Source organism: Microtus ochrogaster, chromosome 4, assembly GCF_000317375.1.
Source record: "Microtus ochrogaster isolate Prairie Vole_2 chromosome 4, MicOch1.0, whole genome shotgun sequence".
Taxonomy (NCBI): domain Eukaryota; kingdom Metazoa; phylum Chordata; class Mammalia; order Rodentia; family Cricetidae; genus Microtus; species Microtus ochrogaster.
The window spans coordinates 55,253,866-55,278,798 of NC_022011.1; the positions used below are offsets into that span (position 1 = coordinate 55,253,866).

At 35.1% G+C, this 24,933-nt stretch overlaps 1 protein-coding gene across 1 annotated transcript in view; it reads right to left on the reverse strand.

The window, feature by feature from the left end:
* Lrp1b (LDL receptor related protein 1B) overlaps positions 1-24,933 on the reverse strand; it is a 1,800,012-nt gene that overhangs the window by 104,043 nt on the left and 1,671,036 nt on the right. Inside the window, exons 69-75 of the mRNA XM_026778709.1 lie at positions 18,457-18,586; positions 16,766-16,872; positions 16,301-16,433; positions 9,704-9,826; positions 3,629-3,754; positions 1,340-1,477; positions 180-314 (exon numbers count right to left, since the gene is read on the reverse strand). Of these exons, the coding sequence (XP_026634510.1) occupies positions 180-314; positions 1,340-1,477; positions 3,629-3,754; positions 9,704-9,826; positions 16,301-16,433; positions 16,766-16,872; positions 18,457-18,586 (892 nt within the window). The remainder of the gene's footprint in view (positions 1-179; positions 315-1,339; positions 1,478-3,628; positions 3,755-9,703; positions 9,827-16,300; positions 16,434-16,765; positions 16,873-18,456; positions 18,587-24,933) is intronic.

The following is a 24,933-nucleotide window of genomic DNA, read 5'->3' on the forward strand; positions in this document are numbered from 1 at the left end:
CTCTCTCTCTCTCTCTCTCTCTCTCTCTCTCTCTCTCTCTCTCTCAGAACTGAAATGGCAGCATATAGCTATACATAGCTTTTATGAAAATCATTCCCTGTCACCTCACAACTTAGCAGCCTTGGGAACCTATACAAGCCAAGGATTTGATCGCAAGCTGTTGAGGAAACATACTTTACCTTCACACTGTCTGCCTTTCATGTTTCTCCGAAACCCAGGTTTGCAGCGACAGAAAACAGATGTTTTTATTTGATTACAAAATGCATCATCTCCACATGGATTCCCATTGTCCTCACAGGTGTGTTCACGGAGACCTAGGATTTAAGAATAGTAGAATCAAAACTAATATGACTCTGGTTTTTGAATTGGGAGTTTATTTTTTACTTTGAAGTAATTGTTTTACTGCATGAAAAATTTCTATTAAAGATGCAGTTTTCGATGCATTCACACCCTCTTTTCCTATAAAAGGCAGAAAAAGACTGAGCTCATTACACTAAATACAGCTGAGAGAGCTGATGACACAGATATTGACAGTTGCTGTCAAGACACAACACTTCCTAAAACTGAGTAGCAAGTGAATGATCTTCCTGAAAGGCCATCATCAGAACATTACCCCATCCTACATCCTTCTCCAAGAGAAATAACCTTTCCTATCAATGACCTCAAGATTTTTACTACCTTCCTGCAGAAGAGTTTGTCAAGGACTAACATGTTACTCCAGTCAAAAGGTTAAATCAATAGCTGGTTTTGATTTTAGTCAGGACACACTAATAAAAACACATCTGAATGGAAAACTGGTTAAAATGCTATTAGAACAAAGAAAGACTGCCCTCTAATTTTATCATGGTATTTTATTTCCCTACTTTATTTTCCATTAAGGAAAGTACTTTTAAATATAAACAAACCAGAGGAGTTTGTGGTATAGAATTGTCTCTATACCACATCAACTAAACACATTTCAAAAATAATTGCAATTTTAAAAATTGAATTAGTATGATATGTCCCTGCTGATATACAAAAAATTCAAATAATTCAAATAAACTTTAACAAAGATACTTGTGGTTCTGTCTCAGTCATAAAACTGAGTGATGTTCCAAGAAATGTTCCTTCAACAAAGTACACCGTGAAGAGTTGTCTCCAGACAAGAGTAGAATAATTTCATGTTAGAAATCTGTCTTTCTGTACTTTCTTTTTTTTAATTATTGAAAAAATTTCTGCCTCCTCACTGCCTCCCATTTCCATCCCCCTCCCCATCCCCTCCCCTCCCCCATTCCTCTCCCTCTCCCCCCACTCCTTTCCCCCTCTCTCTTTCTGTACTTTCTTAATAGAACCCACATACTCTTTGTGCAGCCTTGTTCATCTGAACCGTCTCCACAGTCATCTAGCCCATCACACTGCAGCTCCATGGGGATGCACTTTTTGTTGCTGCAAGCAAACTCATCCTTTTTACAAGGCTTGGCTTTGAATGATAGTTCACCTGTGTAATCATTGAAAAAGTGGTTAGTTAGTGTTTCATACCATAAGACTGAAAATTTTGATCTCACAATGTGTTCAAGAACATACTAAATGGTATGCAAACATATATTTTATATCTTAAAATTTAAGTTTTCGGGTCTAAATCAAACAAATTTTAGTTTTTGAATTTGGAAAAAATAAATATTCCCTATATTAACCAACACCCAATGTTTACGAGAAAATGTATAAAATGCCCCATGCAGAATTTTAAATAATGTATACACATTTTTATTTATTCTTTCAGAATTTCATATTGTATATTTTGATCATATTCGTTTTCTTCTCCAACAATTTCCAGATCTCACCCCCCATTTTCCCGCCCAAATTCATCAAATTCATATTTCTCTCTCTCTCCCTGTCTCTTTGTCTCTCTGTGTTTCTGTCTCTCTGTCTCTTTCTCTCTTTCTCATTTAAATGAACAAATAAATAACAGAAAAAGAAAAGAACCAAATTGTCCAGCTTGTCTTGGCCAATCCTTCCTGAATACGGAGCCTGCCCCTGGACTGCGCTTCTTATACCCAATGTAACTCATTGAAGAAAATGAACTTTTCCTCTCCAAGCAGTCATCAACTGTGAATTTCCTCTTGGCTAGGAGAGGAACTTCCACTCCCTGCAACCATCTGAGCTGTTTTTTTTTTTTTGTCTGACTTAAGCTTGTATAAGACTTATGTATGTTGTCATGGTTTCAGAGTTAATATGTACATATGCTCCATTGTCTGGAAAACACTGTTTCCTTGAAGTCATCCATCACCTCTGCCTTTTATAGTATTTCTGTTCCCTCTTTCACACAGGCCTCTGCTTTGAGAAAGAAAGTGTGATATACACACTACTTTGGGTTGGTCATTTCATAGTCTCTTATTCTCTTTACATTGACTAATTGTGAATTTTTATATTAATTATTAATTTTATTTATTAATTATTAATTTCTACTAGAGTACTCTAATAGATGCTTATCCGGAGAGGATTGAAAATGCACTGTTCTATGGGTCAGTATTGCATTTTATTGCTCTGTGCATTTAGCACAATAATGGTAGTAGGAGTCACAATAAGGTCCATGGCCAGTCTAGACTCAGATTCTTATCTTCATCAATAGTGTTCTTCATGAGTTCTATCTGGTAAACTGAGCATTTAGTCTAATTTCAGAAAGAGGTAGTTTACTCTCATATCATTTATGTCACTGTTGCACAATGGTCTTATCTTGTCAGTCTGATCATTTTTATTGCTTCAGGTTTCACATTTATGTATTGGCCGATCATCAGTGTTTCTTTTGGTAGTATTCATAGTACCATTCACTTCTATAAAGCTATCCAGTAGGAATGCAGCTCCAGTTCAATATCAGATAGATTTTTCCATATTTTCTAATTCAAGTGTGTGATATCTTCAGCAATACTGTCTTACTATCAAGTTCTAGAGTTTAATCCATTGCATTAAGAATAAAATGCTTTTTTGTGTGGGTGGAGGGGGTCTGTGGGAACCCATGGATCAACAATTCAAAAAATACAGAACCATTTCTGGTACTAGGGATTTTATTTGGTAGCATATGGTATCAAGTTGGGTATTATCCACTTTCTAAATATGTTAACACCATTTAAACATTTTACAGGTCTATACATCTTAGTAATCTATATTAGTAGGCTTTCGCTGTGATCTTTTAAATGATTATGACTTTTTAGCTGATTCAGACTGCCTTAAATGATGTTGGGCCCAGTATGTTCTCTGAACCATCTTTGTTACACATGTAGCATTGATGTAGGAACCTTTTCTATCTCAAAATTATGAGGAAAAGCTGTAATTACACATACTTTATGCAGATCTTCTCACCTCCATCTCTATTTTTGACAAAGGATTCTTTAAAATCAATTTTTTAATCTCATGCTATTAATATTTTCTTGGATGAAGTGTCATAGTAGGGGCCATTGGATAAAGCCATTCGCCCTTTTTATGCAGATGAAATGGTAGGAGGTTACTTTAGAATGGCTGCTTCAACTCTGCTGCCTGGAAACAGACCTCCATATAACCACAAGGAATTCTTTGCTGTAATTTTAAGTAGTAAATTCATTCTCTTATCTTGCAACTTGCTTATAAACCAATAATTCCAACTGGACAGATTTACCATTGCAGTGATCTTCATCAGAGTTGTCCCCACAGTCATTGATCCCATTGCAAGTTTTCTCAAGCTGTAGGCAGATTCTGTCATTTCTGCATCTGTGAGGTCTTGAGGGTGGGCAAAGAAATTTGACTGAAAGAACAATAACAGAGAAAAAACAAAGTGACTCTTTCAGGTGCATGGAGTTATTAAGAATGTACTTTGCTTTAAATCAGATAATGCAGCTTTTGTCTTGAGTCGGAAAATGACTAGTCTTGGAGACTAGAAAAAATATAATCTTTCGTTTTTGAAGTCACTAATCACAGAAGGGTACATAGTTAAAAATTATAAAATGGGGTAAGAAAGGAAGCAAGTTTCAAGATCGAATTTACAGTTCTGATCTCACTGGAGGTATGACAGGATAAAATATCAACCTTTGGTCGTGGTTCTTTAACACTCTGTGTTTAGACACATATTTAGATATGTGCTTAAAGTTTGTGAGGAAATCTTTGTTATTCATTTTGGTGTGTGATTATAAAAGTCAGAAAAGTTTATATATCCTATTCTTCAGTAATCTGTCCCTTAATTAAAATACCACTCTAAGTATTACTCATATATAGAAATATGCTCGGTTCTGTCCCTGCCACTGAATTGCTTCCTCGTGAATTCTTCCTTTAGTTCTTATATTCTTCCTATATATTTACCTGTGCTTATATACTAAATTTTGACATCTTTTTGCCTAGATCTGTGATCTCCAGTGTGCCTGGAAGTACAATGTACTTAAAGTAATTTAACTGCAACAAATTCACTAGTCCACTAACACTGTCCTCTGACTACATCTGTTAACATTTAAGATATGGCTGTCACCATGCTTTTGTTAATGGCACATCATAGCAAAAAATTTGAAATTATTTTACACCTTACTATCAATAATTCATAACTTTATATAGTTATGACACATTGTAGATACTGTCCCTGGACATATCATTTTCTTTCTAATCCCTAACAATTACCATAAAAATGCCTTAGTTTTATTTTATTTTATTTTTTGTTTTTTGTCTTTTGAGACAGGGTTTCACTGTGGTTTTGGAGCCTGTCCTGCAACTAACTCTTGTAGACCAGGCTGGTCTCGAACTCACAGAGATCCGCCTGCCTCTGCCTCCCAATTGCTGGGATTAAAGGTGTGTGCCACCACCGCCTGGCTTTTAATGCCTTAGTTTTAAAATCTCCTAGAGAGCTATATCTTAAATATTTTCTGATACATTTCTCATGCTCAGAGAAACTATCAACCTAACACATTATTCTTATCTCCTCTAGAATAATCTATCTCTTTCCATGTAAGATTTAAGACACTTAGCCACACGGCCTAATAGACTTTTTATTATTTTGTCCTATACACTCCTACAGCTTGAATTTTTTTTTTTTTTTTTTGGTTTTTCGAGACAGGGTTTCTCTGTGGCTTTGGAGCCTGTCCTGGAACTAGCTCTGTAGACCAGGCTGGTCTCGAACTCACAGAGATCCGCCTGCCTCTGCCTCCCGAGTGCTGGGATTAAAGGCGTGCACCACCATCGCCCGGCTACAGCTTGAATTCTTATCTTTTTGAAGAGTTTACATGTGTACTTCATGTCTGTTCCAGGACACAAGCGACTCTCATACAAGTCCTTGATTTAATTAAATTCTGTTATATTTCCAAGGAAATTATTTTATTTTGTAACCAGTTATGAATGTCTCTTACTTTAAGTTTCATGCTGTTCCACATTTGAAGTTGTTGTAATTTACTAACACCTTCCGGAATTTTATCAGCATATCTTCACTTTTGTACGTGAACAAAAGATTCAAATCAAATATGGTATCTATCTTCGGGTACCATGCAGGACTGGAAAAAGTTGTTAATTGAAGTCATAGAATACTAGTGAAATCTCCAGGAAATTGGTGGGAAACACCTTTATGAGGTGGTCAGGGAGACCCCAGAGGAATATCAAACAAAAACAGCTTCTTTCCATTGTTCTTGTTCTTTACCACAACTAGATGACTAAAACTTGTTTCTGAGATCGTCAAAAACTTTTGTTGCCTTACAGAGAAACAAGCTGTAGCTAAGATGGAAGCGTCCTCTCTGACAGACAGTTTTTGTGGCCCAGGAGTTACAGTCTTCTAGGTGAGAATAAGTTTCTAAAGTATTCACACACTATGTATCTGAGCTGCCAGGCAATATGTGGCCAGTTGTGAATTAATTGTGAATGTGGCCAAACATTCTCTGATTGAATTGTAACTCTACCCCAGAGAAACAATGCTGTTTCTTCCAAGGTAGCACATATATTTTTATATAGAAGCCCATTAAAACACAGGGTGTTCTAAAGAAGGTAAAACAGTACATTCAACAAGAAAACTCATAGGGAAGAAGGGTGTTAAAATATCGGGTATGCAAATGAAGGTCAAAAAAGATTTATTCTAATGAAAGATCTTCAAGATTAGGAAGCAAGCAATTTACTGACTTCAGAAAAACTGTGAAGCTGACCAGATTCACTGACTTCCTTTCTCCAAGCATATGTCAGCAGAAATAATTACTGTAAGAGACTGAGAAGTCAACTTTCCTAGACGGGGCTTCAAGTAGCCAAACCACCTAGAAGAGACAGAGACTATACAGAATGCCTGAATACTCTCAGACCTATCAGACTGCATGGCAGAAGTAGAAAACAGACAAACAAACTAGAAGAAGTAGGGTCCAGCTGAACTGACTGAAGAAAGTTCACACAAACCAAAATGCTTGGAATGAACGTTCTACAATTTGCCAAGCTTCCTGCAAATGGTTCTGTGAGTTCACCTCAAGATGGTGGTCTTTTAATGATATAGTTATCTTTGTTCATTTCTGCCTCTATAATTAATCCCTTACCATTCTGTAAACTAAGTAAACTCAACAATTCTCTAGGTAAGACTTTGGTGGTGTTTTTCATTTATTTTTGCTGTTAGTTCCCTATCAGTGAGTAGACCGATCATACCTCTCCAGGAATAGTGTCATACAAGATAATCCATTGTTGGAATCAGAGACTGGAAAAAAATTCATGTCAGCGCCATTAAGTTAAACAGACTTAGTGCCAATCTGCCTTCTAAACACACACCCACACACACATCACAAAATGCTATAGAAGAAGCCACTTTGTAGTAAATGATAGAGAGTGTAAAAGCTCATCCATACACAAAGTTTAAAGAATAAGTTATGGATATGTGCTCAACCTTAAACACATATTGTTTAATTCCCTCTAAAACTCATGGAACCAAAGAAAAAGAAGAGGAAATAAAAAAAAATAAACATAAGAGCCAGAAGATATGAGTAATGGATGCAAAATGCCACCTTCTCCCCAAGACCCAGGCATTGTAATCATGAACTAACAGGAGTGATAAATGCCTTCCCTGGATGTGGACAAGAAGGAGCTGGTCAGTAACCAGGCTTAATTAGAGGACTGGCTCAGATGGCCCTACCCTTCACCACTGAATTATTTTCTTCTGTCATGTTAATGGAGAAGGGGTTCAAAGCTTTGAGTTAAGTGCCACTGGTAACTTCTCCAGGCTCCAATACACAGTTCCTACACAGTGGTCACACATACTGTGATAGTTAAACTAAATGGAACATAAAATGAACCAAAATGTCACGGATCTTGAAAAGAGATGAGAAGGGAAGGTAGGAGGTTAATAAGGATGGGGCAAAATAAGAAAGGACAGGAAATGAGCTGTTGGTCCTTATGTGGACGCATTGTTTAAATCTTTACAGCTCTACTTGCTTCAACACATGAGCTAACAACTAATTTAAGATCCTTAAAGACTTGACACTGTTTAAGAGTGTAAGGACCAGAGACTAGATAGCCCAGAGAACTAGTGTAAATCAATTAGTAGTGGTCCGTAAAAAATAAAAATATAATGACTCCTAATAATAACTTGTAAAGTCCATTATACTCAAAGATCTTACAAAATGTCTTACTCTGCTATCATCAGAGATGCTTCCTCCTTCAAAACACAAGATCAAGTGGAAAAAATAACAGCAAGAGAGAGAAAGAGAGAGAGAGAGAGAGAGAGAGAGAGAGAGAGAGAGAGAGAGAGAGAGAGAGAGACCTTGGAGCACACAATTCTAAATGGGACATCTCTATTAAATTTGTCACCTAAGACTTTAGAGAACCACTACATTGGCATCTCTGCTAGCTCCTACTTTTGAGCTGTAGAGGAACATGAGTGTTCAAGTTTCTCCATTAAACTATGGTTTGCTCTGTCTCTTGGCTTTTACATTTAATTTTAGTCTCCAAATTGTTTGTTTGTTTTGTTTTTAATTTGCATTATTTCCTTTCTCCTCTTCCTAGTTATATACCACTCAGACCAAGATGAAAATGTTACTTCACTTATTTCAAGATGGAACAATTTTTCTTCCATACTTTTATAAATCTTCATAAAAAAACAAATATTTTTCTCTGTTAAGCTTTTATTGATCACAGTATTTTATCATAGTGACAGAAAAACAATGAATTCATGTACCTTGTATTTATTTCTGTCATTTTTGGAATAATATGGAGAAAGTGTTGTGAATTATTAAATGAACAAATGAGGTCTTCTCACAAAAAAATTCTATATATTTTAGCCTCAATGATGCAGAAGATCCTACGGCTTGAATAACTCCACTTAATATTTACACTGATGGGAGACAGGAAAGCATGACAACCCAGACATACTCAGGTTTTACAATATTTTGCAGCTGTACTGAACGGAATACTCCTCAGAAGACATTTCCAGCACAAGAAATAGCCCGGGAGGGTGTGTCACTGTAGTATGGATGCTTAATAACCAATTAACCAGTTGTTTCCAGTTCCTTTCATGGGTTTCATGGTCAAGTGGAATAAAAATGGAAAGGGGAAATATAGTTCATTGAATATTAAGGTGTTCATGGTAGGAGAAGTCACATTTTGGTATATCATGATATAAATATATACATATATATAATGACTGGTGATGTTCTGGAGTCTGTTCTTGTGGAATTATTCAAAAAAAAAAAAACAAAAAACCTTTGTGCATTATCCATCAGTTATACCATCAGAAAGAAATTTTTGGAAAGCTTTTTTCCTCTGAAATCATATAAAAAATGGATTTGCCTCCTTGTTATTTTTTCTCTCCACTGTTAAAACTAGCAGTCCAATCTCATTAACTTTGAAAATGTATTACTTTATTTGTCTTTACAACATGAAACTTAAATAGACACATCCATATTATACTCCCCTTTAATCACGTGAGGTACTATTTAATTATATCGGATGTAGAGGTATTTTCCTTTAAATTCAAGCTAGAATCACCCCTCTTGTTGAGATTCATAAAAACATAAAAAATATATGCTGATAATCTCAAATATTACAATTTTTCACTGTATATACACCCAGAAAATGCTAGTCAAGATTAATGTGTACATAGAGAAAGAATGTTTGTGGGGTGGTTGTTGCTTAGTAGTGTCGCTGTTGTTAATTTGTTTGTCGTTGTTTTGCAAGTTTTTAAGTTTTAATGCTGATTGGCAAACATGATTTTCTGTATATTATGCATTGATTTCTGAAGAGTCTCTGAAGTAAATTCGTATCTCTGATATTATGTTATTTGAACATTCACATTATTTATACTTATTATTAAAAATTCTTTATACTAAATTATCCATTGATGTGAAGCCGAAAATATTAAACGTACCTCACTCAATTCTAATGTCCAACTACTTTATGTAAATACTTCTAAATAGTGTATACTCTTTGTCCTGAATCGCGCTGTCATGACAGGTAGACATAAGTGGGTTGCCAATAAAGTCATTAACTTCTGACAGTGTGATACCTTTATTACCTGGTGAGAAACTGTATATGACTCTGTACCCTGTCTACCTGACCCCAAGTATGTGGCCTCTGTAGATTATCTCAATACTTCCTGGCGCCCTTCAGAATGTTAGATCACAAGAGGAGAGCACAATGTCAGCCACAGGAGAGACAATACCACACATGTGGCATCTGTAGATTATCTCAATACTTCCTGGAGCCCTTCAGAATATTAGATCACAAGAGGAGAGCACAATGACAGCCACAGGAGAGACAATACCACACATGTCTGGGGTTTCATCAGAGTTGTCTCCACAATCATCTTCTCCATCACAGACCCAGAAATGGAGCTTGCAGAGGGAGTTATTACACAGGAACTCATCAGCTCTGCAGATACTTCCTCCTTCAGTTTTAAGGAAAAGGAGATTGAGAAAATTAGTAGTGCATGTGGAAGGTTTCAGCATCCTCTACTTGTTCTATTATTTACTACTTTATTCCTTCATATTTCTTTCCTGCAGAGTACCAGAAACAGGCAATTTACAAATGTTTTTTTTTCTTTAACAGCCTGTTCCTAATTATACCAACCAAAATATCTTTATATTATTATAAATATATCCCATTTTGTTTAGGAAATACCAAAAGATAAAGAAGAATATTTTATAAAATCTAAATTATCTTCAATTTAACACATTTTGACTACAATATAAAAGTTCATATTGTTTAAAATATTAATTTATATCACCATGTTCTTTTGGGCAATTAAAAGCAACAGCAATAACTTACAGTTTGAGATGGCCTTTGCCATAGCTCTGAGCAACAGCTGAAGGGGAGGTATTTCGTTCCTGGAGCTGGGATTTTCATTTGAAAAAGTATGGCTTCCCGGAGGAGGACTGTCCCCTGTGTAGGGTTACTCCAATTAAGATTGTATGTGTGTGTTATATCCATAAGGGTTATAAAATTGTAGGTTTCTGATGTGGGAATAAAGAAACTGCCTTGGCCTGATAGGTTAGAATTTAGCTAAGCTAGGAGAAATGAACTGAATGCTGGGAGAAGGAAGGGCAGAATCAGACATACTGGAATTTTGCTGGTAGGCCACGACCTTATAGTGATATGCAGATTAATAGAAATGGGTTAAATTAAGATGTAAGAGCTAGCCAATAAGAACCTAGAGCTAATGGGCCAAGCAGTGATTGAATTAGTACAGTTTCTGTGTGGTTATTTCAGGTCTGGGTGGCCGGGATGAACAAGTGGCTTTCTTGCAACAGGTTTCCATCTGGTTTTTATTTATTTATTTTTTTTTTGGTTTTTCGAGACAGGGTTTCTCTGTGGCTTTGGAGCCTGTCCTGGAACTTGCTCTGTAGACCAGGCTGGTCTCGAACTCACAGAGATCCACCTGCCTCTGCCTCCCGAGTGCTGGGATTAAAGGCGTGTGCCACCATCGCCCGGCTCCATCTGGTTTTTAAAAACATCCTAATTACTGCTGAAGACACCACATATTTTGGTAATAGGAAATGGAGAAATTAAGTTGGTGCTGATCATGAAGCTTCCTTTTTAGTGGTTAGCCTTAAAGGCTAAGAAAAAAAAGTTGCTAGACAGACAGTTGTAGGAGAAAATATTGTCTATGAATTTACCTCTTTAAAATATGTAAGTTATAGTTACAGTAATGACTGGTATGAAAAAATATGCCCATGGTTATAATAATGGCATGGATGCTATATAGGCAGTAACCATTGTTTTCTGATTGGACTGATTGCCAACTGTACAGAAAGAAGTGCACAAAAAGTAGCACAAATCTGGGAGATAACTCATGGCTGAGAAGCTCACATTTTCCAGGATAATCTGACTATTATTTCATCAGACTGACATAGTATCTATGGCCCTATAACATCATTTCATTATCTCTATACAGGTAGATTAGAGCAACTCTCCAAACTCATTGTGAAGTTTCTTTACGTAATAGAGGCCAGAAACTCACAATTGGTCAAAGTGAAGTGACAAAGTTTCTGTGGAGTCCTCAACAATACTTGGGGCATCTATATGATACCCTTACCCCAAGACTCAGGGACCATCTTGGAAGAAAGAGTGAGAATATTGTATAAATCCAAGGAAAGTAAAAAACAAGGTTAAAGCTGGGTCTTGGTGGTGCATGCCTGTTATTCCAGCACTTGGGAGGCAGAGACAGGCATGGTTCTGTAAGTTGGAGGTCAGCTTGGTATACAGAGAAAGGACTGGGACAGCCAAAAGTACACAGAGAATCTCTGTCTCATAAAACCAAAACTAAAGCATACAAAGCTACCAAACAAACAAAACAAATAAAATAAACAAAAAGCCAACAGATTCAAACAATGTCTTCTCTATATTAATAGGACTGTATTCATGGGCTCAACAAATGCATTCTGTGTTTACCTGATCAAAACTTGAAAAGGAAACAAATACATATTCTGGCATGGATGCTAGAGGCCCTCGTGAGCTCTCAACCACACTTGAGAAGCTTTTGACAGTTAATGGCTTCAATTGGAAGAAATTAAGCTTTGTTATTGATTTGTTAAATATCTGGCTTCTGGTAGCCCATGTTCCAGGAGATGGCCCACACCCCTAATTATATTGCTAGAAGGAAATAAGTTCAATGAGCCATCAAGAAAGAGAAGAAGAAGAGGAGCAGCTTGAAGGAAGAGGATGAAGAAAAGGAAGATGATGGCAAGGACAATGACATGAAGATTGGAGAGAGTTTGCAGATCCAGCAGAAGTTAGAGGGATAAGTGGAATGTGAATTTTATTAAAAACCATTCTACATGTTATGAAATTCTCTAACAAACTGTTTTTTTTAACTTGTACTTCTACTCAACATCGAAAAAGAATAAGCAGGGTTAATTTAAATTCTTCCCACCCTTAAATATTGTCCTACTCCTTATTTTATTATACCAAAATTTTATGGCATTGTTAAGACATTTTTGCAATATAAACAATTATTTCATAGAGATGAAAATAATTTGTCCGTGTCATTTATTATTTTTTTCTTTTAAAATGTGTGCAATCAGGCTTTACTTTTGTATGTTTAACATTTTCACAAAAATGAAAACCACGTCAAGTATAAAACTTTTGAATGTAATATTTTTCTGTCAAAATCACATGAAAAGAACTTAAGGAGCTAACAAATTTTGATTCTCTGGACAGATAAGAAACACAGAACAGATTTCTGTGGTTATTGGGCACTATGGGTTTCTATGCTTCTCTGGACAACCTATTAATTTCACATCAATATTTTCATCTATGAAAAAAGCATAATAGAATAACTTATGAACCCATATTCACAAGGACTTCCAAATAAAACAACACAGAGATATAAATTCAGAATAAAGGTGAACAAATAGGATTATTTTCCTAGTAGGTTATGATCATGATTTTATGCCTGTTGTGAGTTACAACACAAGTTCAGTGTGTGATAGGAACTTGGAAAATTTCACATAATTGACTTCAAAAACAGCCTGCTATAATTTGTTGTAGACATGCTTACGGGAAGAAAGTTTCAGATATATTGCTCTGAAATTTGAGTGACATTTAAAGCAGTGGCTAGGAAATTCTGCAACATTTCAAGAGTGGAACCTGTTTAGCTTACATTGCCATTTTTAAAACCACAGAAGTCTGAGACACATAAAAGGGCAGGTGCTCAATGCAACAGAGAGTGGACTGCTTGACATTCACAGTGTAAGGCTTCCAATTCCTATAAAGTTTTCTAAAATGCTACTTTACTTCAAGTGTCTGTAACACTAAACTCCAAATTATTGCAATCTAAAAGTAATCTCAATTATCAAAAATCATACAACCTAATATATAACCATATAAAGTTTTCTCTGAAAACAATACAAAGGAAAATACATGTGACTTTCCTACTGAAAGGAATCTAAACACATTCTTTGTGTAGTGATATATGCCTTAATTCCAGCACTTGAATGTCTGCAGCAATAGTACTTAATCCTGGGGACAATACTAGGTAATATAACTATCTAGATAGACTGTTTTCCAAAAGGAAGGAGGAGGAGGAGGAGGAGGAATTAAGAAGGGAGTGAGAGAGGGAATAAGAAACATACAGAGAGAGACAGACAGACAAACAGATAACATGAATATGGAGTTCAAGTATGCATTGCTTTAATTCAAAGTAAAACTCTGTAGATTATGTAACAGAGTCAAATTGTTTTGATAAGAATGGTTTAAATTACTAATCTCATTGCATGCTCTATTTTACAACAAATTAAATTCAGTCATGTTTATGAACTCTGACATATTTTACCTTTAAAAAATTCTGTTTGTAGTTTATCTGTGTTGTTAAAAGGAAAGGTTATCTCCCTAAGCTATTGAGTTAGATTTCATTTTATTTATATATGCTCAGAGAGAGAGAGAGAGAGCTGGAAATAGCACTGCTTTTATTTTATTAATAATAGAAAAATAAATTAAATTTTATTAAGAGTAAGCTAAAGGTTTTTGTGATAGCCTACTAATGACTTCAGACTGTACCATAAAGAATTCGTACTTCAAACAATGCATCGTGGGACTCATGGCATCCTGCATTTATTACAATGCTTAATTCTCAAATGACATGAGGTACAAAGAAGCAACAGAAAAGGTGCAATTTAAAGATATTGGCTAGATTAACATTTCAGTTGCTTAGTTATATTTGTGATCAATTTACTAGATGATCAGTAGCAAAATAGAAAACATAATACATGCTTGGCAATGAAGATTCTGAATTATAACTGTGTTGCTCAGAGCTTCACCCAGCTTCACACGAAAACTGATCGAGAGGACCATACAGGAGGCAGCCATTCATAGTTGTCATATGGTTTTGGGTTGGCAGAAGTTTTGATATGGAATAATATTTTTAAAAGCATATAAACAGATTACATTCTTTGAACGTGAGTTTTCTAAAAGAATACTGTAAATTGTTTTGTCTACAAATGCCAGAACAAGTAGAACCAAGAATGAAAGTTCAAGCCACACTAAACATCAGGTTCTTTAGGATCACAGACTCTATCTTTTAACATACAAGTGCTGCTGTTAATTCCATCAGGTTTGGAACATTATTCTTGTATGTTAACTAACCAAATCTGAGTCTTTGGAAAAATGTGTTATTCTGAACCTTAACCTTATGTGTGTGTGTGTGCGCATGTGTGTGTGTGCATGGGTGCGTGTGTGTATTAAACTGTATATAAAATTAAAGCCTATGGCTGGGCGGTGGTGGCGCACGCCTTTAATCCCAGCACTCGGGAGGCAGAGGCAGGCGGATCTCTGTGAGTTCGAGACCAGCCTGGTATACAGAGTGAGTTCCAGGACAGGCTCCAAAGCCACAGAGAAACCCTGTCTCGAAAAACCAAAAAAAAAAAAAAGGAAAAAAAATTAAAAGTGAGCTTGACATCTTCCACCTCAAAGGGCTTCATAGCTAGCCCTTTGAGTAAGAGACCCTCACTGGATATGTAGTTCACCATCTTGACTGGAATGCAAGTGTCACAAGCTCCTGAGAGTTACTTATCTCTATTCTCCCAACACTGGTATTGCAGGTATGCACCCATTTGGGCTTTATATCGCTGCTAGGTATCAGAATTAAGGTCCTTTGCTGCTCTTATCCTCTTGTTCTTAATGCATTGATCCATCTTACACACACACACATGTACACATACACACCTTCCTTGGTTTCCAGGATACCATTTGTTTAGTGGAAGTGTCCCACTTCGAGGTGACAGGACATCAATTATAATAAAAGGTAGGTTTATTTTAGCTTTCTAAAATCTAAAATCTCAAGATCTGAGAAATATTTATGAATATCAAAGTTACTTCCTCAGATAAAATTAAATACTAAAATTGCCAACACTTTTAAACTATGTTTGGAAGCCTATGGTGGTATCATCTCTTTTAATAAAATTTAAGGTGTTGAAAGGTAAAATTTATTGGGACAAAGCTGTGATATAGTTGCAACAGCTACCATATAAACAAACAGACAACAAAAAACCCAAATTATACAAAACTAAAAGTTCTGCAACCTGTGTTAAGTTTCAGGACATAATTTCTTTTTAATTAACTTACAACAACAAAAACTGGCTGTTTTTAATGTCATGATGTACAAGAAAACATAGTTTCAAAAAATTGCTATTCAAACAGCTATAAAAAAATTCATACTAAAATTGAAAATTATCTTCCAGAGTTAAAAATGTTCAAGTCATTGTCTCAACAACATGACAAGAAGAAAATGTCTGGCACAAATTACAAGTTACATAACATATAGGTGCCAACTTGGTACAATCCAATAAGCCACGTGATTCTTCCACTCTTTCAGAGTAAGAAAAGTCACATAGAAGGGAGGCAGATGTAGAACCTGGAGAACATGTGAGCAGTCATGCCTCTAGAAGCATGTCTTGTATGAGTGTTGTGTCCTCTGTTTACAGATGCTGTGTCCTGTTTTCTTAAATACTCATCATTTCTCTACATAGGCTGTGTCTTGACTCTACAGAGGCTGTAACCTCTTCGAAGACTGGTTGTCATCCATCCTCCTACCCAGATGCTGTGTCCTCTGTAGCTCACATTTTAGCACTGAACTTAGGTCTAGTCTGGAGAAAGCCTGCCATCCAGTACTCTATATAAACTCTTACATCTGAGTGAGTTTTCTCCCATTGTGCATAGTTTGGGCTTACCTCCTGCTTCAAAATTTTGTGGATTTTCCTTATTTACTAAAGGGAGAATAGAATGGAAGCAGAAAGAACTAAAATAATTATTCATAGATCCTCTCATTTGCCTATTCTGTAGATACTATCCCACAACATTCCTTCCATTCTCTCATTTATGAAGACACATACAGACGGACACACAATCACCACCACCAGCACCTTACCTCTGCCACAGTTCTCTTCATCGCTGCCATCCACGCAGTCATAAATTCCATCACACAGCCACCGAATTGGAATACAGTATGCTTTATTTTTGCAACGAAACTGATCTTCCTTACATTCTATAACACAGTCCACCTGCTCAAACACAGTGGGAAAATAGCAGTCTTCATTAGTGTTGATGGAATCACTAGGAAATTCACAATAGTAGCTGTCTGCTATAGAGTGAGATCTAACTTAGTTTGTCTTAATGAACACAACCTCTACAAGCAACAATGTGCTTTAAGATACAGACAGAACGAAGAGTCTTCTATTTTCTGTAGAAATTATATACCCATAAAACATATAGCTATGTAAAATTTCAGATAGTTCTGATAGTCAAACTTCTGCTTATTTTTCTTGCATTTGTTTTTTTTTTAACCCCAGTTCAAGTAATTCAAAACTTGAATCAAATGATAGTTTTACTTTACCTCATCTGAACCATCAGCACAGTCAGGTTCGCCATTACATTTCAAAGATGCTGACAGACAACCTCCATTGGCGCACATATATTCACTTGATGAGCAAGCAGGAAAGGCTAAACAATTAGAAAGCTGAAGTTTAGATTAGCAAAAGTGATGACTGATGCAGAAGGTAAAATATATACAAACATATGCAGCTATGAATTCATGGGCAGACTAAAATTAGGTTATGTTATTTAAAAATGTTCAACAATTAGCATTAGGGACCATTTAAATTGTTATTTACACTATTTTTTTAATAGGCGGGACATTTTAAAGGTGTAATTGTCTGTGACGTGAAGTAAGGACTAGACTTAATGAACAAGAAAAATCATTGAGATCCTTTTCTGTTGACATGAAGAGTTAAGTGAATTTCTCACAGTTTTAAATTATCACAAAAAGTCTACTTTCATAATGCAAAAAAACATTAAGTAGCCTTGAGCCTTGAAAAAGTTTATGTATATGTATTATACCAATCCTATAGATTTTCTATTCTTTCTTTTACTTTTTTCTTTATTACTTATTTAGTGTTTTTTTGAGAAAGATTTTCTTTGTGTAGTCCTAGCTATTGTGGAACATATTCTATACATCTGACTGGACTCAAATTTACAGATCTTCCTGCCTCTGCCTCCCAAGTTTCTGAGATTAAAGGTGTGTGCCACCTTGTTGGGCAGTTTTCTTATTCTTGAGCAGAGTTAAGTAGATAAATTACTACCATATCCCAGTTTCAATTAATTATCATATAATTTGTGATAGCTTAATTTTGCCTATGGATTTGGATTTTAAGGTTTTTAATGAGACTTCTAGTGTTTGGCCTTATATTTGGTAATGATGTGTCATAAATTACTTTACAATCACTCTGAGGTCTAATTGCTTAAGCAAAGGTATAAAAGGCTCCCTTGAGTTCCAATTGTTTTGTAGAACAGTTTTGTCTAGGAAATCTGATAGGTATAATGGCTAAGAATACATCTGTAAATAGAAAGAAAAATGTGATCTATTTCAATACAGATCATAGCTTGAGCAGAGGTCACGGCAGTCAGTAAACTGTTTCTAGGGCCTTGTCTCCCAAGTCTATGCTTTTGTGTTTATACGCAAATGATAGCATGGTCTTTTGAATTTGTTTTCCTATAAAAATCATAACTGAAATATCTTGATAGGCAGGTTATGTCTAATGGGAATGATTTAGAATCATGTTTAAAAACAGAAACATATGAACTAAATAACTTTTCTATAACTTCTATGACCTTCTAATTTTCATTTGACTTGATATGAGACATAAATACAACAGAAGGCATGTGCATCTCAGCTGGCCCATCCAACTGCTGCCATCTGTTTCAGAACCTCACCTTCTGTGACTAAAACCTTGATACTGCATTTCAATCAAATTTCATTTTATAACAAGTGAGACCAATTCCAAGACTGACATTGGGATCCCATACATAACTAGCGATTTTATCTGCCAAAGCGTCTTTGATAAACAGGAAGCGAACACAAAGAACTTATTCACAGATACTTCAATTGATCTTTAAAAGTCAGTATAATGTGGGTCTGTGCCAGAGTTTTCTGGACACAACATATTGGTTTTGAATCAATATTTGATTCAAGTTTAATTGAATCAAGTTTAAAATAGCCAGTAATTTAGATTTTCTACTCTCATTTACCTGGCTCACAGTTTTTCTCATCTTCTCCATATTTACAATCTTCATGCCCATCACACTTCCATTTTGCTGAAAGGCATTGACCATTGGAACACTGAAACTGATCTTTGGAACAACTTGTTTCACAATTTTTCTGCCAAATATAACAGAGAGATGATTAAATTAATTCTTTTTAAGGACAATATCTGCAAAGCTAAAAGACAACAACAATGTTTATAAGGGTTTAAAAGCCACAAGAACGGCATCAGACATAGCATATGTTCATTGCTGGTTTGTGAGTATGACAGAGAGATAAAAAATTTCACTTTTCCTTGTGAATAGTCTTACTTTTTCAATTTTTCAAATTTTATTTTTAAGTTAAAATATAATTACTTCATTTTTCATTTCCCTTTTCTTTCTTCATATCCTCCCATATTCTCCCTCCCCTCTCTATCCTCTTAATTCATGGCATCCTTTTCTTCAGTTGTTCTGAGGCCCTCTTCTCTCCATTAATTGCACCTCCACACATGTGTACATGCAAATATTCATGTGAAGAAATAAATTACTTGCAAATTGTATACATGTGAAGAAATTAATATCTTTATAAGAAAGTGATTAGACTTTTCAAATGCAATTCGAAGAGAATTGTCCTTTGTGGAATAACACCTATGGGATTGAAACAACTTTTAGCAAAATAAGACTTAACATGGCTTGGTAAATTATTCGGTGGGGAAGTCACATCTTGCTTCTTTTGTGGCGGAGTCACAACTGCAGAAGAAACTTCCTTTTTCCCAGAATTCTCCTGTTTTCATTGACCCATCTCTGCTTCCGGTCTGGTTGTTTTACCTATACTTCCTGCCTAGCTACTGGTCAATCAGTATTTATTTAAAACATAATTGACAGAATATAGACCACTGTCCCACCACTCAAATACTTTTATAAAGGAAAATATTTAATTGGGGATGGCTTACAGGTTTAGAGGTTTAGTCTTTTATTATCATGGCTAAGAAGCAGACACAGTGCTGGAGGTAGAGCTCTTAAGTTCTACAGCAAGAGGATTAAATTGCAAGAAGAGAGAGATAGAGATAGAGATAGAGATAGAGATAGATAGATAGAGAGAGAGAGAGAGAGAGAGAGAGAGAGAGAGAGAGAGAGAGAGAGAGGCCTGACTTGAGCATATGAAACCTCGAAGTCAAAACCTTTAGCCAGTGACACATGAGGAACCACTATAGTAATTTCCACAGTGGCTGTATAATTTCTCACTTCCACCAGCAATATATGAATGTTGACTCTCTACATCTTTGCCAGAATGAGATGTCACTGCTTTGTTGCTGACCTTAGCCATTCTGCCAGGTGCAATATCAAAAAAGTTTTGATCCACTATATGGCTTCTGGAAACTGAACTCAGGACCTCTGAAACAGCAACAAGGGCTCGTAATCACTGAGCCATCTTTCTTATCCCCAGCAAGGCAACCCAAGCAAAAAGACAAACACTGTAGGTTCTTATTTTCATAAGTGCTTATTAGACATAAAACAAAGGATAACTAGACTTCAATCCACAGCTCAGGAGAAGCTAGTAACAAGGAAAGCCCTAAGAGGTACACATGAATCGCCCTGGGAAGGGGAATTAGGTGAGATCTCCTAGGTAAACTGGCGATGTGTTGGGGGCAGTAAAGAGGAAAAATGGAAGATGAGAACATGAGGTAATGGGATAACTGAGGGGGGGGGAGCAGAGTAAGAGAACAATGAAAGAGAAATCATTGTAGAGAGAGCTACTATGGGGTTAGGGAGAAACCTGGTGCTAGGAAAATTCCCAATACACAATACACAAGGATGACTCCAGCTAAGACTTCTAGCAATACTGGAGAGAGTGACCGAACTGGCCTTCTTCTGTAATCAGATTGGTGAATACCCCAACTATTCAATAACTGATGTAGCTATATGCAGAGATCCATAGCCAAGCACCACAGTGAGCTCCGGGAAACAATTCAAAGAGAGAGAGAGAATATAAGCAAGGGAGGTCAAGATGGTGATGGAGAAATCTACAGAGACAGCTGAACCAAACTCATGGAAACCCATCAGTTAAGACTGACAGCTGTGGAGCTTCCACAGGACCAAACTAGGCCCTCCATATGTGGGAGACAGTAGTGAAGGTTGAACTATCTGGGGGTTCCTGGCAGTGGAACCAGGATCTACCCCTGATAAATCTGTAGATTGCTTTTAGTAACATTTTTACTGTGTTAATCCCAATGATTAATGAGAATGGAAGATAATCCTACTTTTTGGCATCTTCTGCAATGTGTTTCTTCAAAGACTTAAAGTTTTTATCATGCAATTATTTCATTTGCTAAGGTAGAGATACTTCAAAATATTTTATATTATCTGGGGGCTATTGTGAGAAGTGATTTTCCCTGATTTCTTTCTCAGATCATTTGTCATTAGTATATAAGAAGGCTACTGACTTATGTGAGTTAATTTTCTATTCAACTACTTTACTGAGTTTGTTTATCAGCTATTGCACATTCCTGTGAAATTTCAGGTAATTTATGTATATTATCATATTGCGTAAAACTAAAGATACTTTCCAGTTTTTCCCCCTTGATCTCCTTTAGTTGTCTTGTTTTCCAAGGTAAGGTTTCAATTACTACAATGAATAGGTGTGGAAAGATTGGATAACATTGCCTTCTTCCTAATTTTAATGGAATTAATTTGAGTTTCTCTTTATTTAAGCTGGTATTTGCTATGCTTGCTGTAAACTGACTTTGTTTTATTTAGATATGTCCCCTGTATCCATAATCTGTCTAATGGTTATATTATGAAAGAGAGTTGGACTTTGTCAAAGGACTTTTCTATATCTAATGAGATGACCATGTGTTTTTATTTTAATTTGTTTATAGGGTGAATTACATTTACTGATTATGTATGTTGAGCCATCTCTGAATCCCTGGTATGACGGCTACTTGAATATGGTGGTTGATCCTTTCGGTGTGTTCATGGATTGGATTAAGTTTGCAAGCATTTTATTGAGCATTTTTGCACATATGTTCAAAAGGAAAATTGGTCTATAATTTGCTTTCTTTCTTGAGTTGTTATGTGATTTAGATTTATTGGTAACTGTGGTCTCATAAAATAAGTTGGAAAATGTCCAATATGTTTTTTCCTGTAGAATTTTTGGAGAAGTATTGGCATTAACTCTTCTTGAAGACTGATAGAATCTAGACTAGGTTATTTTTTCTAGTTTTTTATTTACTTTTTATGCAACATAAGGGTGGATCTTGTTTTCACATAAATTGTGTCAGTCTCTGGATTTTTATTAAGAAGATGACACCATTGAATGAGAGCTATCAAATTGCAATGGGTTTTTTCCTATTGTTTTTCTTGTTGCTGTTGGCGATGGTGGTGGTGTGTGTTTGTGTGTACTCCCATTCTTTTGATTTAGCTAGTCTGAGATTATTTTTCCCTGTACGTAGCTAACTTCTTTAGATAACGTCTTTACATTCTTTGTCTTCTATCACTTTTTATAAAGCTAGATTTGTGATAGATACTTCTTAAACTTGGATAGATCATGAAATTTCTTCATCTATTGTGCCTGAAAGTATTGTTGGGCATAATAATGTGAGCTGGCATTAAAGTCTGTAACACATTTGTCGAAGCTATTTCGTCCTTTAGAGTCTCCATTCAGTATTCAGGTGTAATACTAATACTTCTGCTTTTATATGTTTCATGGTCTTTTTTTTTCCTTATAGGTTTTCCTTATAGGATACTTTCTTCGTTTGGTACATTTATAGTTTTGATTATAATGTGCGAAAGGGATTTCCTTTTCTTATGCAGTCTATTTGGTGTTCTGTATGTTTCTTGTATATTAATAGACATCTTTAATTTCAAGAAAATTTATTCTAAGAATTTTGTTGTAAGTATTTTATGTTTTGACCTGCATTTTCTATTTTCCTTATTCCTATTATTCTTAGATTTAGTTGTTTTATACTTTCCCAGATTTCTTGGATATTTTGTGCTAGGGGTATTTTGTTTTTTCCTTTCCTTTAACCAATATATCTATGCACATTGTGTTTTCAGTGGCAGGATTCCTTCTTCCATCTGTTTTATTATAATGGTGAAGCTTGCCTCTGTGGTTCAAAATTGAGTTCCTAATTTTTTTATTTTCAGATTTCCCTCGATTTGGTTTTTCTTTATTGATTCTATTTCTATTTTCTTATTCATTTCCTTCCACTGTTTATTTATTTGTTTCCTTCTTGAGGACCTCTATCATACTCATAAAAGTTGTTTCAAGTTGTTTTTTTTTAACTTATACTTCATCTACGTTTGAATATTCAGGGAGGAACACATATGAAACAAAGAAGAAGCCTAGGGAAGTCTACTTCACACTGTCATCCATCTTTCTCCTAGTGTTCTGTCTCATGCCTCATCTCTTTTCCTCTGAACTGATCTTCTTACCAGTTAGTAGTTTGTGAGTCAGTTTTTCAATTATGGTATTTCCTCCTAAATAACTGTGCAAATGGTCTGTCATTGTGGCTACTTCTGCTTGCTCACGGACAGATTTTATTAGAAGTCAAAGAGGATAATATATAGTTTAGGAAATCTCCCAGATCTTTGTGGGGAATGAGATAATCGAGAGTGATATTCACTCTCCATGGTTTGAAAATTGGTTTGAATAAGCTGTACAGGTCAAGCATCTTTGTGGACTAATATTTTTCTCTTGCATAGAAGTTTCTATTTTTCACAATCTGTACTTTTTCCTTTCCTACAAATGGCTTAGGAGCTCACAGCTATAGACATTCCTGGGGTAAAGAGGTAAATAATTGTTCTTCTTTCAAGATTAATCCTTAGTTAATGAAGGAACCTGTCTTTCCTATTTTTTCATTTTATATTTGCTGACAGGTATTTATTAGACTCTCTTCAATACAATTCACATTTTCTTTCTATACTTTCCCAAATATTAAAGTATTATTACTTGCCAGAGACTTTCATAAGTGATAATGAAAAAAGGGGATTATTTCTTATATTATGATCACAAAGACCAATATAAAAATATCATTTTCAAAACTACAATAACAAGAAAATATTGATTGTCAAGATAAACAAACATGTATCTTTTAGAGAATGCCTTTGAGAAGAAGTTTTACCAGAAGTGGATCTACCTTTGGGACAGTTTAAATGTTTCAAGAATAGTTTGAAATACAAGGCATATGGAAGCAGTGATGCTGGAGAACTGGAGAGTTCTGTACCATTAGGAATGCAATTAATGTAAATTTCTGTGTACTGTGGTAGAGAGTACCAGGTTCACCAAGACTACCTAAAAAGCACAGAAAGACAACATTCATCTCCAACAAAGTAAGACTTCAAGACTCTGTTGAATGAAAGTGAACCTTCTGCTCTAACACTAAGTTTCAGAAAACACTTCCAGTTTTTTTCTGAACATAAACAGGCTATGATTTCATTATTGAGGACTTTATTATTGAGTTATTTGTATTGTACACTTAATTTACTCAGTGTTTAAAATTAAGGGATGTTGTAATTTAGTTAAACTTCTTTACCTGTCCTTATAAAAATCATCAAGTTTTTTTCATTTTATGTCTTAGTGTATTATTGTTACTGATCTCCACATATTGAGTAATACTTGCATGACTATAATTAATCACATGCCTATAATTATGGTGAATAATCTTTTACCATGCTGTTGGATTTTATTTGCAAATATTATGGCAAAGTTTTTTGTATCTACATTCATGAAATGTGTAGGCTTGTAGCTTTTTATGTGTTGTGTATTTTCCTGGTTGTGACTTACAACTGAGCATATATATATATATATATATATATATATATATATATATATATATATATATATATAATTTATACTTATGAACCAAGTGTTTAAATCATCAACACTTCACAATTAACATTTCTTTCATTCTCTCACATTTATATATATGAATATAAAATTTACATGTATAAATATATATGTAATATAAATATATATACATACATATATTTCCAAAATATTTTAACATGAAAATGACATTGGCAAATTTACAGTGTCTCATAAATAATAATCCACTAGGGTATTTAAACCACATGAAATATCTTTAGTTAATCAAATATATTATTTGGCAAAGTGAGGTTTCAATGTAGGTCTGCTTATTGACTATAGGTAAGATTACACTTACATAAAACTTCTTCGAATTCTCTGTTTTGTGGAAAAATTATTTACTATTTAGATATTCTATTCATTCTTTAAATAATATCCGTGTGTTCTAAATTTAAGCTCCATTATCTCTCCTAGAATTTTTTTTCCTTGAGAAGTTTATAAATATATTTTGATATATTCATCCTTGTTTACCAAGTCCTTCTGGCCTTTCCCCTCAAGATTTATTTGTTTTAATTTTATGTGGATGAATGTTTTGATTATATTATGAATGTTTGCGTATTTATCATACAGTTTCTATGAAGACTAAAAGAGAAAGTTAGATTCCCTTAAAGCTGTAC